Here is a 17,443-nt window from a genome sequence, read left to right as displayed (position 1 = left end):
AGTTGTAAAGCGCTGCGGAATATGTTGGCGCTATATAAATAAAATTATTATTATTATTATTATTATTATTAATAGACAACCCTGGCACAATAACATCACTAAAAAGCTCCGGCAAGTGTCCAGGGTTACAGAGCGGCGTTGGAAGAAAACACATTTGCAAGACGACTTCACTGCATTCAAACAGGCAACACTCACTTTTAAATTTACTCTCACCTCTGCTAAACAGGCCTAATTCAGAACCCTTGTATCTTCCCTATCCTACAACCCCAAACAGTTATTCAAAACCTTTAACTCCCTCCTCTGCCCCCACTGCACTCTCCAACCTCCCTCATCTCTGCTGAGGACTTTGCCACACACTTTAAAAATAAGATCGACCAAACAAGGCAAGTCTTCATTGTTCAACCACCACAACCCCTTTGTATACCAAACCAATGCCTGAACCCCATAACCTCCAAATCAAACATCACTGGAGGGGGGCTTAATTGTCTCCTCTCCAAATCGCACCTCGACACCTGTGCGCTCAACCCCATCCCACCTCCTCCCCAACCTCACGGCACTCTTATCCTATCCCTAACCCACCTCTTCAACCTATCAATAACTTCTGGCATCTTCCCTTCTGCTTTCAAACATACCACAATCATGCCTATTCTTAAAAAGCCAACCCTCAATCCAACTGTTATGTCCAGCTATTGCCCAATATCGCTGCTCCCATTCGCTTCCAAACACCTGGAGCACCACGTCCATGCTGAACTTTCCTCCCACCTTTCATCGAACTTGCTCTTTGACAATCTACAATCTGGTCTCTGCCCCCATCACTCAACTGAGACAGCACTGACCAAAATTACTAACGACCTACTTACAGCCAAACCTAACAGACAATACTCTGTACTAGGGTTGAGCGACCTTTACTTTTATAGGATCGGGTCGGGTTTCACGAAACCCGACTTTTTCAAAAGTCGGGTCGAGTGAAATCGGACGATCCTATAAAAAAGTCGGGGTCGGGGTCGGCCGAAACTCGAAACCCAATGCAGTGCATTGGGTTTCCAATGGTTCCCAGGGTCTGAAGGAGCGGAAACTCTCCTTCAGGCCCTGGGATCCATATTTAAGTGTAAAATAAAGAATTAAAATAAAAAATATCACCATACTTACCATCTGACGGGCCCTGGTACTAACCGGGAACCTTCCTTCCTTAGAATCAGCCTTCCAGGACCTTGCGGTGATGTCGCGGCTTGTGATTGGTCGCGCGGCCGCCCATGTGACCGCTCGCGCGACCAATCAGAAGCCGCGACGTCACCGTGACGTCACCGAAGGTCCTGGAAGGGCTGATTCTTAGGAAGGAAGGCTGCCGGAAAGAAGCAGGGCGTGTCCGAGGGTGAGTATATACCTAATAGGAATATACTCACCCTCGGCTTCGTTCCGGCAGCCTTCCTTCCTAAGAATCAGCCCTTCCAGGACCTTCGGTGACCTCACGGTGACATCGCGGCTTCTGATTGGTCGCGCGAGCGGTCACATGGGCGGCCGCGCGACCAATCACAAGCCGCGACGTCACCGCGAGGTCCTGGAAGGCTGATTCTAAGGAAGGAAGGTTCCCGGTTAGTACCAGGGCCCGTCAGATGGTAAGTATGGCGATATTTTTTATTTTAATTCTTTATTTTACACTTAAATCTGAATTCCGATACCAATTCCCGATATCTTAAACATATCGGGAATCGGTATCGGAATTCCGATTCCAGATTCAGAAGATCGCCGACTTCATGGCCGACCCCACACAGGGGTCGGGTCGGGTTTCATGAAACCCGACTTTGCCAAAAGTCGGCGACTTCTGAAAATTGCCGACCCGTTTCGCTCAACCCTACTCTGTACTCCTCCTTCTAGACCTGTCCTCTGCTTTCGACACAGTTGACCACTGCCACCTGCTACAGATCATCTCCTCCTTTGGCATCAAAGATCTCGCCCTATCATGAATCTCCTCATACCTTTCCAACCACACATTCAGCATCTCCCACTCCCACACTACCTCCTCATCCCACCCTCTCTCTGTTGGAGTCTCCCAATGCTCTGTTGTAGGACCCCTACTCTTCTCAATCTATACACTTGCCCTGTGACAGCTCATAAAGTCCCATGGATTCCAGTACCACCTTTATGTTGATGACACTCAGATCTACCTTTCTGGCCCAGACGTCACCTCTTTGCTGTCCAGAATCCCAGAGTGTCTATCAGCCATATCCTCCTTCTTCTCCTCTCGCTTCCTCAAACTCGATGTGGACAAATCTGAATGCATCCTCTTTCCTCCATCTCATAGATCTTCCTTATCTGACCTATTTATCGCAATTAACGACATCACGTTTTCCGCCATACCGGAAGTTCGCTGCCTTGGAGTAACCCTCGACTCTGCCCTGTCCTTCAAACCACACATCCAAGCTCTTTCCACTGCCTGTCGCCTCCAGCTCAAAAATATCTCCAGAATCCATCCTGTTATGATCCTAGTGGCAAGGATCGCAAATCTGACTAGCTAAGAAACTGAACCGACGACTAGCTCTGGGGAAGTGGTAACTGAATTGACCGCAACCTGATCCTATCCGCAAACAACTATAAGTAGCCGTGGAACGTTACCTGGAAATCCTAGACGTCTCGTCACGGCCTGAGAAACTGACTATTCCTAGAGAGAAAGTAAGTCCTCACTTGCCTCAGAGAAATGACCCCCAAAGATATAGAAAAGCCCCAAATATTAACGGTGAGTTAAGGGGAAAGCACATATGCAGAGATGAAATAGATTTAGCAAATGAGGCCCACTAACACTAGATAGCAGAAAATAGGAAGAGAACTGTGCGGTCAATGAAAAACCCTATTCAAAATATCCACGCAGAGATTGCTCGAGCCCCCGCACCAACTAACGGTGTGGGGGAAGCAACTCCGTACCCCAGAGCTTACCAGCAGCAAGAAATCACATATTAGCAAGCTGGACTAAACTCATCATAAACAGAAATCATATTGCAGACAGATGAGCAAAAAATAATCAAACAGAACTTAGCTTCTCATGAAGAGACAGAAAACCAAGATAGTCAGGAGTAATCAGAATAGCACTGAATACATCGACAGCCGGCAACAAGTGGAGGTGAAGCAGAGCTAAATAGGAACCTCCCTAGAGAATAATGAGGCAGCTGATCCAGCCACAGACCCGCAAGATAACAAACAAAGCCACCAGGGGGAGCCCAAAAATAAAACTCACGCAATACCACCTGTGACCACAAGAGGGAGCCCGAAAACAGAGTTCACAACAGCACCCCCCCTTGAGGAGGGGTCACCGAACCCTCATCAAAACCCCCAGGGCGATCAGGGTGAGCCACATGGAAGGCACGAACCAAATCGGCCGCATGAACATCAGAGGCGACAACCCAGGAATTATCCTCCTGACCATAGCCCTTCCACTTAACCAAATACTGAAGCCTCCGTCTAGAAACACGAGAATCCAAGATCTTCTTCACCACGTATTCCAATTCACCCTCAACCAGCACAGGGGCAGGAGGCTCAACCGAAGGAACCACAGGCACCACATACCTCTGCAACAACGACCGATGGAACACATTATGAATAGCAAACGATGCTGGGAGGTCCAGACGAAATGACACAGGGTTAAGGACTTCCAAAATCTTATAAGGACCGATAAACCGAGGCTTAAACTTAGGAGAGGAGACCTTCATAGGAACAAAGCGATAAGACAACCACACCAAGTCCCCAACGCGAAGTCGGGGACCCACACAGCGACGGCGGTTGGCAAAGCGCTGAGCCTTCTCTTGTGACAGCTTCAAATTGTCCACCACATGATCCCAAATCTTATGCAACCTATCCACCACAATATCCACTCCAGGACAGTCAGAAGGCTCCACCTGACCCGAGGAAAAAGGAGGATGAAACCCCGAATTACAAAAAAAAGGAGAAACCAAAGTAGCAGAACTAGCCCGATTATTAAGGGCAAACTCGGCCAATGGCAAAAAAGTGACCCAGTCGTCCTGATCAGCAGAAACAAAACATCTTAAATAAGTTTCCAAGGTCTGATTAGTTCGCTCGGTTCGCCATTCGTCTGAGGATGGAAGGCAGACGAAAAAGACAAATCGATGCCCATCTTAGCACAAAAGGTCCGCCAAAATCTAGACACAAACTGGGATCCTCTGTCGGAAACAATATTTTCAGGGATCCCGTGCAAACGAACCACATTTTGAAAAAACAGTGGAACCAACTCGGAGGAGGAAGGCAACTTAGGCAAGGGCACCAAATGGACCATCTTAGAAAAATGATCACACACCACCCAGATGACAGACATTCTCTGAGAGACAGGGAGATCTGAAATAAAATCCATGGAAATGTTCGTCCAAGGCCTCTTCGGGACAGGCAAAGGTAACAACAAACCACTGGCACGAGAACAGCAAGGCTTAGCCCGAGCACAAATTCCACAAGACTGCACAAAGGAACGCACATCCCGCGACAAGGAAGGCCACCAAAAGGACCTGGCCACCAAATCTCTGGTACCAATTATTCCAGGATGGCCCGCCAACACCGAAGAATGAACCTCGGAAATGACTCTACTGGTCCATCTATCTGGGACAAACAGTCTATCCGGTGGACAACGGTCAGGTCTATCCGCCTGAAACTTCTGCAACACTCGTCGCAAATCTGGGGAGATGGCGGACAAAATCACCCCTTCTCTGAGGATACAAGCCGGCTCTGAATCTCCAGGAGAGTCAGGCACAAAACTCCTAGAAAGAGCATCAGCCTTCACATTCTTCGAACCAGGCAGGTACGAGACCATGAAATCAAAACGAGAGAAAAACAACGACCAACGAGCCTGTCTAGGATTCAGCCGCTTGGCCGACTCGAGATAAATCAGATTTTTGTGATCAGTCAAGACCACCACACGATGCTTAGCTCCCTCGAGCCAATGTCGCCACTCCTCAAATGCCCACTTCATAGCCAACAACTCCCGATTACCGACATCATAATTCCGCTCGGCAGGCGAAAACTTTCTTGAAAAGAAAGCACATGGCTTCATCACAGAGCCATCAGAGCTTCTCTGCGACAAAACAGCCCCCGCTCCAATCTCAGAAGCATCAACCTCGACCTGGAAAGGAAGAGAGACATCTGGCTGACATAAGACCGGAGCAGAAGAAAACCGGTGCTTCAGCTCCCGAAAGGCCTCTACAGCCGCAGGACACCAATTAGTAACATCAGAACCCTTCTTGGTCAAATCCGTCAAAGGCTTAACAACACCAGAAAAATTAGCGATGAAGCGACGGTAAAAATTAGCAAAACCCAAGAACTTCTGAAGACTCTTAACAGATGTAGGCTGAGTCCAGTCATGAATAGCCTGAACCTTGACTGGGTCCATCTCAATAGTAGAAGGAGAAAAAATGAAACCCAAAAAAGATACCTTCTGGACTCCAAAAAGACATTTTGAGCCCTTCACAAATAAAGCATTGGCACGCAGGACCTGAAACACCATCCGGACCTGCTTAACATGGGACTCCCAATCATCAGAAAAAAACAGAATATCATCCAGATACACAATCATAAATTTATCCAGATATTCGCGGAAGATGTCGTGCATGAAGGACTGAAAGACAGAAGGAGCTTTAGAAAGTCCAAAAGGCATCACCAAGTACTCAAAGTGGCCTTCGGGTGTATTAAATGCAGTTTTCCATTCATCACCCTGCTTAATACGCACAAGGTTATAAGCACCACAAAGATCTATCTTGGTGAACCAACTAGACCCCCTAATGCGAGCAAACAGATCAGATAACAATGGCAAAGGATACTGAAATTTGACCGTGATCTTATTTAGAAGGCGATAATCAATACAAGGTCTCAGGGAACCATCCTTCTTAGCCACAAAAAAGAACCCCGCACCAAGAGGGGAGGAGGAGGGGCGAATAAGTCCTTTCTCCAAAGACTCCTTTATATAACTCCGCATAGCAGCATGCTCCGGCACTGACAAATTGAAGAGTCATCCCTTAGGAAACTTACTACCAGGAATCAAATTTATATCACAATCACAATCCCTATGAGGAGGTAGAGAACTGAGTTTGGGCTCATCAAATACATCCTGGTAGTCCGACAAAAACGCAGGGACTTCAGAAGGAGTGGATGAAGCAATTGACACCACAGGAGCGTCGCCATGAATTCCCTGGCAACCCCAACTTGACACAGACATTGCTTTCCAATCCAGGACTGGATTGAGTCTGCAACCATGGCAGACCCAACACGACGACATCATGCAAATTATGCAGTACAAGAAAGCGAATCACCTCCTGATGAACAGGAGTCATGCACATGGTCACTTGCGTCCAGTACTGAGGTTTATTCATAGCCAGTGGTGTAGCATCAATTCCCCTTAGTGGAATAGGGAATTTTAAAGGCTCCAAAACAAAACCACAGCGCCTGGCAAATGACAAATCCATCAGACTCAGGGCAGCACCTGAATCCACAAAAGCCATAACCGGGTAAGATGACAGGGAACAAATCAGGGTAACAGACAAAATGAACTTAGGCTGTAAAGTACCGATAGTGACAGACTTATCAGTCTTTTTTGTGCGCTTAGAGCATGCTGAGATAACATGAGCTGAGTCACCACAGTAAAAGCACAACCCATTTTGCCGTCTATAATTTTGCCGTTCACTTCTGGTCAGAATTCTATCACATTGCATAGACTCAGGTGTCTGTTCAGAAGACACCGCCAAATGGTGCGCAGGTTTGCGCTCCCGCAAACGCCGATCAATCTGAATGGCCAGAGTCATTGACTCATTCAGACCTGCAGGCGTAGGGAACCCCACCATGACATTCTTAATGGCTTCAGAAAGACCTTTTCTGAAATTTGCAGCCAGGGCACACTCATTCCATTGAGTACGCACCAACCATTTCCGAAATTTCTGGCAATACACCTCTGCTTCATCTTTCCCCTGAGAGAGGGCCAACAAAGCTTTTTCAGCCTGGTTCTCAAGATTAGGTTCCTCATAGAGCAATCCAAGGGCCAGAAAAAACGCATCCACACTGAGCAATGCAGGATCCCCTGGAGCCAATGCGAAAGCCCAATCTTGAGGATCGCCACACAAGAAGGAAATAATAATCTTAACTTGCTGAACAGAATCCCCAGAGGAACGAGGTTTCAAAGAAAGAAACAACTTGCAATTGTTCTTAAAATTCAGGAACCTAGATCTATCTCCAGAAAACAACTCCGGAATAGGTATTCTAGGCTCTGACATAGGACTGTGCACAACAAAATCCTGAATACTTTGCACCCTTGCAGCAAGATGATCTACACTGGAGGCTAAACTCCGGATATCCATATCAGCAGCTGAACTCAGAGCCACACCAAGATTAAGAGGAGGAGAGAGGCTAGACACACAGCAGCTAGACACACAGAAACAAAAAAAAAAAAAAAAAAAACAAGGCTTCTCTTCTCCTGCTTCTGCCATGCAATTAACACTTTATAGGCCGGCTGTACTGTTATGATCCTAGTGGCAAGGATCGCAAATCTGACTAGCTAAGAAACTGAACCGACGACTAGCTCTGGGGAAGTGGTAACTGAATTGACCGCAACCTGATCCTATCCGCAAACAACTATAAGTAGCCGTGGAACGTTACCTGGAAATCCTAGACGTCTCGTCACGGCCTGAGAAACTGACTATTCCTAGAGAGAAAGTAAGTCCTCACTTGCCTCAGAGAAATGACCCCCAAAGATATAGAAAAGCCCCCCACAAATATTAACGGTGAGTTAAGGGGAAAGCACATATGCAGAGATGAAATAGATTTAGCAAATGAGGCCCACTAACACTAGATAGCAGAAAATAGGAAGAGAACTGTGCGGTCAATGAAAAACCCTATTCAAAATATCCACGCAGAGATTGCTCGAGCCCCCGCACCAACTAACGGTGCGGGGGAAGCAACTCTGTACCCCAGAGCTTACCAGCAGCAAGAAATCACATATTAGCAAGCTGGACTAAACTCATCATAAACAGAAATCATATTGCAGACAGATGAGCAAAAAATAATCAAACAGAACTTAGCTTCTCATGAAGAGACAGAAAACCAAGATAGTCAGGAGTAATCAGAATAGCACTGAATACATCGACAGCCGGCAACAAGTGGAGGTGAAGCAGAGCTAAATAGGAACCTCCCTAGAGAATAACGAGGCAGCTGATCCAGCCACAGACCCGCAAGATAACAAACAAAGCCACCAGGGGGAGCCCAAAAATAAAACTCACGCAATACCACCTGTGACCCCAAGAGGGAGCCCGAAAACAGAGTTCACAACACCATCCTTTCCTCAACCGTCAATCTACTGAAATGCTTGTGCATGCCCTCATCTCCCGCCTCGACTACTGCAACATCCTTTTCTGTGGCCTCCCTTCTAACACCGTTACACCTCTCCAGTCCATCCTTAACTCTGCTGCCAGACTAATTCATCTCTCTCTTCGCTACTCCTCTGCTTCCCCCTCTGCAAATCTGTTCACTGGCTCCCATTCCCTCAGCGAATCCAGTTTAAATTACTAATACTGACCTACAAAGCCATCCATAACCTGTCTCCTCTATATATCTCTGATCTAATCTCCCGATATCTTCCCTCACGTAATCTCCGGTCCTCCCAAGACCTCCTTCTCTCCTCCACACTTATTCACTTCTCACCCAACAGCCTCCAAGACTTCTCCTGAATATCCCCCATCCTCTGGAATTCTTTGCCCCAACACGTCCGACTATCACCCACATTCGGATCCTTCAGACGGAACCTGAAAACCCACCTCTTCAGGAAAGCCTACAGCCTGCACTGACCCCGCTGCCTCCTCACCACTACCGGAGCTACTGCCTCACCAACACTGGAGCTCCTGCAACCCTCGACCTACTGACTCGTTCTCCACCATCCTGTAGAATGGAATCCCACAAGGGCAGGGTCCTTGCCCCTCTGTATCAGGCTGTAATTGTTAGTTTGCTTACTGTAAGTTATATCTGTAATTTGTATGTAACCCCTTCTCATGTACAGCACCATGGAATCAATGGTGCTATATAAATAAATAATAATATAATAATGTTTTCCACTCACCAGCAGACTTGAATGGGTGAATGCCATCCGATTTCCACAATCGACATGCTGTAACCTTTTTCCAAAGCCAAATCTGTATGAAAAAAGCGATGATCAGTAGTGCCCCATTGTATCACATTGGCATGAGTGCTATCCTATAAAACATGAGATAGTACTTGTCCGATTTATACACATGTGAGCGAGCCCTAATATTGATAAGCATAATTATTTATGCCATATGGTAAACACCTTAACCCCTTAATGACAGTCAATATGCCTTTTAAGAGCGGCAGTTAAGGGTACTTAAACCACAATGCTGCATTTTAATGGTGCTGATAAATAAGTGTATAGCGCCCCCCAGAGTCAGAATTTCTCTGGAGTCTCAGCTACTGGTGGTAGCTGAGACCCCAGAGAACATGATTTGGGTCAGTTTTTACCAACCCCGGTGTTGCAATCACCATTATTAACAGAATAGCAGCATCCACAAAACAAATTCAGATTTTCCATTCAATTTCTCTCTAAACTGATGTGTTTGTGCATCAGAGAAGAGAGAAATAGGGTCCCCAATCTCCCTCCCCGGTACTTCTGATGTCCCTGCAACCCCCCGTGAAGTCCCTCAGGCCACCGGCGTCTTCTTCCGGGAGAAAATGGCAGGCACATGCGCAGTGCACCCATCAAGATCTGCCAGCCGGCACCCGGCAACAGTAGGACATTTTTCCTATTGGTTCATTTTGATCATTTTGATAATAAAAAACTAGTAAATCAAACCCCCCATTATTAGCTAAAAATATTAAAATAAAAAAAATTATTTATTTCCAATTTTCCATTAGGGTTAGAGTTGGACTAAAGTGTGTTGGGCTAAAGTGAGTTGGGCTAAAGTTAGGGTTAGGGTTAGGGTTGAGCTAAAGTTAGGGTTGGGCTAAAGTTAGAGTTAGGATTGTGGTTATGGTTGGGATTACGATTAGGGTTGGGATTAGGGTTAGGAGTGTGTTGGGGTTAGGGTTGTGGTTAGGGTTATGATTAGGGTTAGGGGTGTGTTGGGGTTAGGGTTAGAGATAGAATTGAGAGGTACTGTTTAGGTACATCAGGGGATCAAATGCGACATGACACCACCATCGATTCCAGCCAATATTGCGTTCAAAAAGTCAAACGGTGCTCCCTCCCTTCTGAGTCCTGCCATGCACCCAAACAGTGGCTTTTCCCCACATATGGGGTATCGGCATACTCAGGAGAAATTGCACTACAAATGTTGTGGTCCATTTTCTCCTGATAAAATTTTGAATATAAAAAAATTGGTTCCAAACTAAATTTTTGTGAAAAAAGTAATTTTTTTCCTTCCACATTGGTTTAGTTCTCGTGAAGCACCTGAAGGGTTAATAAACATCTTGAATGTGGTTTTACGCACTTTGAGGGGTGCAGTTTTTAGAATAGTGTCACTTTTGGATATTTTCTGTTATATTGACCGCCCAAACTCATTTCAAATGTGAGATGGTCCCTAAAAAAATGGTTTTGTAAATTTTGTTGGAAAAATGAGAAATCGCTGGTTAACTTTTAACCCTTATAACGTCCTAACAAAAAAAAATGTTGTCTCCAAAATTGTGCTGATGTAAGGTAGACATGTGGAAAATAGTATTTATTAAGTATTTTGTGTGACATATCTCTCTAATTTAACGGCATAACACTTCATAGTTTGAAAATTGCATATTTCTGCTTTTTTCATAAATAAACGCAAGTTATATTGAAAACATTTTACCACGAACATGAAGTACAATATGTCACGAAAAAAACGTTCTCAAAATCAGCGGGATCCGTTAATGCTTTCCAGAGTTATAGCCACATAAACCGTTTATAACTCTGATCAGAACTGTAAAAATTGGCTTGGTCATTAAGTACCAAATTGACCCTGTCACTAAGGGGTTAAAAAGTTAATCAACAAACTTCCATGTAGCCCATGATAGTTAAAATGTAAACAATATTTTTCAGAATTATTTTTGCTTATAAAGATGAGGGGTTCTGTCACTAGTTTTCTCCATTCAAATTGAATGTATTGTCATATAGATCTCTTAGATGTGTCAAGGCTGATGTATTTACTTTGAAACTCCATATCAGAATGGCTGTATAATACTTCTTGATTGTTTTCCTTCCTAGCACACTGATTTTAATTTGAGCAGTATTCTGTCATTTGACATGAATTTTTCAAAGTAACTACAGCAGTCCTGTCAAGTTTAAGAGATTGTATTCAAATAACATATAGGGTTCATATTATAAAGTCTGGTGAAATCCATTTTAATTGTTCAAATATTTAATATATTTTCCCACCATAATGTAACAATTTACAGCATGAAGTTATCGTGTTATGAATGGAACACAAAGAATACAGTAAAACTAAGCTGTTCAATACATTATATGTATCCCAAACAGTCTCATTAAAAAGCACTTCTCAGCCCATGAAAAACCCAAGAAAAATTCAGATAAAAAATGTCCTTATATGATTATTACTGATCTCGTAGCTTTCCTTAAATGTCAATAGAATGGAAATCGAGAATTAATAAAGATTTCATAACATTTTACATCAAAATGTCTTTATAATTCTATAGGTATCTATCAGGTCATAAAATATGCACCAACAATTATCACAAATGATGATCTAAATTCATTATAAAGATCAGTCCATGCACTGAATATTTGTTTCTGAACTCTTGAAGAAAACACTTGTCATGTAAGTGATAAAGAATGTTACAATGCAAGTATTTCTGTTTTTTTGCCATGGCTTAGTCATACTGAGCAGCAGTGTTTTTCTCGGTGATGGCAATTTCTGGAACGGATGGACAATGCATCTCATTTAGGTGGATTGGAGCGTTTTAGTGATACATTATGTGATCGCTGCATGCTTTGCTCTACCACTCAATGTATTCCTTATCCTACTATATGTTGTTGGTGTTCTAAATGTCAATTTTATTAGTTCTTCCAAAAGGGAACCAAAGGAAGAAAAACAAAACTACTTCTTGACCGCCTATAGACTATAAATGTCCAGGTAGCGAGTATTTTATTCTGCAGCGATGTTCTAAAATGTCACATCCATACTTCTGGAGCACCCCCTGACGCAGGGCCGCGGGGTACTCAGTACCGGGCCTCTCTGTCTCGGTCCTGGGGTTGTCACGGTGGCTAGACCCGGTCCGTGACCCTGCTAAGGGGCATCCAATGAAAGATGTGATGATGGTGCGTGGTGCAGGTCGCGATGAATAACGAGGACACAGGGTTGCAGTCTCTTTACCTCTTTACTGAAGGCTTCAGGATCCTCAATCCAGAGTACGGCTAACAGGGCTGGCTGAGACCGGCCGGTCCGAAGGCACATCCAGAGTTCCCTTTGCAGGTGGAAATCAGTGCCTACCTTCTAGCGCCTGTGTGTTGTAGTACCTCCCTGCTGAGCACCACGGGATAGTCCTCACAACTGTTGTGTCTGTTTCTGATGTTCTTCTTTCTCACAACTCGTATCTATTCTGATGTTCTTTCTCCGTCCCCCAGATGATATGGATAGGATGCACCCGTATGATGGGTAGGACTGGAGTTCTTCCGGGACCCTAGTGTCGCCCCTCTCCCACAATTGCCCCCTATGTCTGCTTAGGTGATTTAGGTGAGACAGCCGACCTAAAATTAACTGTCCTGCCGCTGTTTGCAGTATTGCTTGGAGCCTAATACTTCCGGCTACGCGCCTCAGTAGGATGTTGCCTCGATCTTACGGCACGACTCCTACTGGCTTTATCTCCTTTTTGCTGCGATCTCGTTTCTCACTTCTCCACAATAAACCTCACTTCTTTTCCTTTCTTAGGATGCCACCGCATTCGAGTGCAGGCGCGGCTCCGTAACGTTCTGTTCTGTTCGCTAGGCCACTGTCAGGATCCCACCCCTGACAGAGACCCCCCTGAATCTTCCCCAGCAACACCCTCTGCCACAGGATGTTGCCTGGTTCCAACCCAGTCAGCTTCTGACTAACTTCCTATCCAGCCCCCAGTTTTACCAGATTGTGAGGAGTGGCCTAATGCATAGAACCCTTTGCTCCCCCTGGTGGCCAGAATGTGAAGTATAAAGTGTGACTGTGATACCTGGTCAGGTGAACTCCTTAAGTGCCATCAGACATACCATCATTCCCCTTAGCGGTGGAGTGTCAGTACTGCAACGACCAGAACTCTGGGGCGCTGCACTTCCCTTAGGGAAGGCCGAGATGGATTATTACCTTCTATGCCTTCCAGATCGCTCAATACACAACTAAACAAGCTCTGAATTTACATTTAATGGAAGCACTGATGGGTGGCGCTACCTCTTTTAGACTCATCAGTGATGTGATTATTGGGTGTAAAGTGGAAGCAGGAGTTGATGGATTTAGGTGATTTAGATGATATAATATAGCAGCCCCAGGTAGCTGTGAAAACAAGTAGAAAAATAAGCCTTTAAATGATGAAATGCCCCTCCCCCCGAAAAAAAGTATAATAAGGGCTTTTTTTTTTTTGGGGGGGGGGGGGCGCCCATAAGGTCCTAAACAAGGTAATGCCTTCATGTTGTCCGCATACCACATGTGAACAACATATGACTGTTTTGTCAAAGCTAAGCACCATGAAGTATATAAAACAAACTAGTTTTATTTAAAACAAGACACACTGAATAGAAAAAAAAACACAGCATCATGTGAAGAATGCGCTAGAAATTGCAATAAAAAATGTAAGTAGTCTAATTTATCTGAAAGGAGCAGAAAAGCAGCCAAAAATCTGCAACAACAAAAACTCAGCAAATGATCATTGTGGGAAAGTTGCTTAAGGGCTCATTCAGACATCACAGATTTTTCTTGTATGTGAAAGCACGAATTGTTGTTTATCAGTATTTTGGATCCAAATGTAATCAGTTTTTGGGCAGTTTTTACCATTAGGAAAAACCAGTACCGGAGATATCCGTGCATGTGTGTTTAATACATGTGGCATACATAGAGCAACCTTGTGCCGCCAGTGTGCCACATCAGCATCACACATACTGGCACCAAGGAATCATTGATACTGTTCGTGTTGTTCCCCGGCACTGGGTGCTGAAGATGGCTCTCATCATTCTCCCGTTTGCGCTGCTACTACTCCCAACAGCCTACATCTGATGCTACTTAAAGCAGCGAGAGCATGCTGCGGATGATGGGAGTATTCATCAGCTGTAGCCTGCGCTATAAATAAATTAAAAAATTACGTGGGTTTCCCCTGTATTTTTGATAACCTGCCAGGCAAAACTGACAGCTGCGGGTAGCAACCCTCAGCTGTCTGCTTCAGCAAGGCTTGTTATAAAGAATAAAGGGGTTTCCACAACATATTTTTTAATTATATAAAAAAAATTTAAAAAAAAAAGCGTGGCGTCCTTTCCATTTTTGACAACCAGCCAAGCTAAAGCTAACAGCTGGGGGCTGGTATTCTCTGGCTGGTAAAGGGCCATGGATATTAGTCCCCCAGTCTAAAAATAGCAGCACTCAGCTGCCCCAGAAAAGATGTGCTAATTCTGGCACTTTGCCCAACTCTTTCCACTTGCCCTGTGGAGGTGGCAAGTGGGATTCATATTTATGGGGTTGATGGCAGCTTTTCATTGTCTGGTGACATCAAGCCCATTGCTTAGTAATCGTAATTGTTGTAAATAAACACACAGCAAGTATAAAATCTATTATTTCAAATAAAAACAAAGCACTTTTCCTTTTTTACTTAAAAACAACAACACAGTTATACTCACTCCCATTCCATTGAAGCCCTCATCTCTATGGATGATTGAATAGCTTTGGATAAGTGCTTATCCGAATAGCTTTAGTGCTTCCTGAAAAGTTGCCTCTGTAACCCGGATACCTGGAGCGCTCCCGATAATGAGCTGTTCAGCGCCGCAGCTGAATGTGTTACGGCTTTGTGACAGTCACAACACATGCATGGAGAGCCTGTTTGTTGTGACTGTCACACAGCCATAACACATGCAGCTGCGGCACCGAACAGCTGATTATCAGGACTTCTCCAGGTATCCAGGTTACCAAAGCAGCTTCGGGAAGCGCTATAGCTATTCGGATAAACTCTTATCCAAAGCTGTTTGATCAACCCTACTCATCTTCTGTAATAAAACAAACATGAAAAACAAAAATATCCTTCACCTGTCCGACGCCATAATCCATGTACGGGGATAAACAACTTTAAACCTGGACCGTGCCATGATGCAACCGTGCAGGTTGAGAACCATTGAGGAATGAGCTGCTGCGAGTGCAGCATCAGTGACCAGCGGTGACACGGGGCAAGTGAGAAGAGCCAGGCAAAGGCCAGAATTGGCAAATCTAATGTGACTTTTCTGGGGTGACTGCAGCTGCTTCTTATTTTAGGCGGGTGGGGCAAATATCCATAGGCCCATACCAGCCTGAAAATACCAGCTCCCAGCTGTGAGCTTTAGCTTGGCTGGTTGTAAAAATCTGGGGGACCCCAAGCAGGTTTCTTATATTATTTATTTAAATAATTAAAAAATACAGCACGGGAACCCCTCTATTCTTGATAACCAGCCTTGCTGAAGGGTTGCAGACTGCAGCTGTGAGTTTTGCCCGGTTGGTTATCAATAATACAGTGGAACCTCACATCACTTTTTATATTTATTTATTTACTTAAAGAGCAGGCGCCAGCTGATGAATACTCCCATAAGCTGCCTCCTGTTCTCAATGTTATTAGCAGCAGCAGGTGTAGGCTGATGGGAGTAATAGTTCCATCAGCTGCTGCTTGATCTCACTGTTATAATTTGAATACCATTTTCAACATTCTCCCTTGCTAGCGTTGATAATAACAAGAGCAGAGGAGAATGATGAGAGCTGTCTTCAGTTCCCGGCGCCAGGGAATAACACGAACTGTACCGCTGCTTCCCAGGCATTGGTACATGTCACAGTGATGATATATAGATGACATCCATGTGTCATCAATACCCATTTGTGCGGGATGTTTTGCGGCCTGTACCTCTTTTAAAAATGGACATGTGCGTGCGCGTGTTTTTCTCATGGGCACACGGTCCGTATTTTGCACACGGAAACACACTGGCATGTGCACAGATGTGTGTAAGTGTCTCTGGTATGTGTGAAAACTGTCGCCACACATACCGGACACACTGATGTCTGAAAAGCCCTTAGGCTGAGTAAATAATATAATTTGATAATGATATATATTTTAGAAAAGTCTTATCTCATCTACTGTCATCTGTCATTTCTGTTAATTTTAGGTGCTGAGTTTTGAAGAAGATTGTCCTAGAGCAGTGAAGCAGGACAGCATATCAGGTCAGAACACTTATGTCTTATGCCATAAAGGATTTTATGTAATCTTATATATCCATATTTTTTATGTGGTGACAAAACCAAAAAGAACAAATCATTATAGTATAGCATTGCATAATAATTCATATGAAATACCAGCATTCTACATGTGGAATATTGGCTCAGAAATTATCACAAGTTCCGTATGTTACTAGGTCATGTAGCAAATGCTTCCCTCTGTTTTGTTATATATTAAGGCTGTGATTCATCAAGAATAGCAATTTTCTCGCCGGTCTTAATGACAGAGTGAGTTGGGGTCAGACGCTACTGATTCAATAAGAGACGCACACCTCTTAATAAATCAAAGTATCTGATAAATGGCATGCACTTTTCTGAGCCACGTCAGAAATCTTAGTCTAGTCTAACTAGAGTAATGTTTCTGACGTAGGGAATGCCACTGTTTATTATGAATTAGGCGAGCGATGGTGTCACGCCCCTGCTGCTCCCCCATTCGTCCTCAGCTCTGCCAAGATGGGCATTGCTGGGAGAAACTGGCATGAAAATACCAAAAGTCGCTAATTTTTTGTGCAACTCTAAGTTATATTTGGTGACTTGTCAAAGCACTTTACAGCAGAATTGTGTCAAAATTGCTTTGACAAATCAGGGCCTTATATAAGCATGTTTACCAAAAAATACACTCAAAGGTTTTTATAGCTTTTTTATAGCTTTTTTAATATACATTTAAAGGGTTTTCAAAGCATACAGTATGTAATGTCTTAGCAAAAAAAAAAAATAATAATAATCAGGGCCTCTATTGTGCAGTGCATTTCTGCACGTTCAGGTTCAAATCAAGTTGTGACAACAGAACCTAGAAAAATATTTCAGACATGTCACGGAAAGCTTTCCACTGACGTGTTATATTTGGGTTCATGCACGCCTTCTATAATTGATGACAATATTTCAAGTTCCAATGGAGTTCTGTGAGATTACTTATATACACCAGGTAACTTCTGCTATTTTTATTGTTGGGGTTTGCTATTTTTAATTTTAATACACACTCTCTGCTTCAGAACTCCAATTCTGATGAAAATCAG

General features: G+C 44.1%; 1 protein-coding gene across 8 annotated transcripts in view; it reads left to right on the top strand.

Moving 5' to 3' along the window:
• The window catches only part of ITPRID1 (ITPR interacting domain containing 1), a 270,965-nt gene that overhangs the window by 144,833 nt on the left and 108,689 nt on the right, over nucleotides 1-17,443 (top strand). For all 8 annotated transcript variants that reach the window (XM_077269319.1, XM_077269315.1, XM_077269312.1 and 5 more), the window contains one exon: nucleotides 16,319-16,373. In XM_077269319.1, the coding sequence (XP_077125434.1) occupies nucleotides 16,319-16,373 (55 nt within the window). The remainder of the gene's footprint in view (nucleotides 1-16,318; nucleotides 16,374-17,443) is intronic.

The sequence above is a fragment of the Ranitomeya variabilis genome, chromosome 6 (assembly GCF_051348905.1).
Source record: "Ranitomeya variabilis isolate aRanVar5 chromosome 6, aRanVar5.hap1, whole genome shotgun sequence".
Lineage (NCBI taxonomy): Eukaryota > Metazoa > Chordata > Amphibia > Anura > Dendrobatidae > Ranitomeya > Ranitomeya variabilis.
The sequence above is the reverse complement of the archived record's forward strand: the minus strand, read 5'-3'. Positions and strand labels throughout refer to the sequence as shown.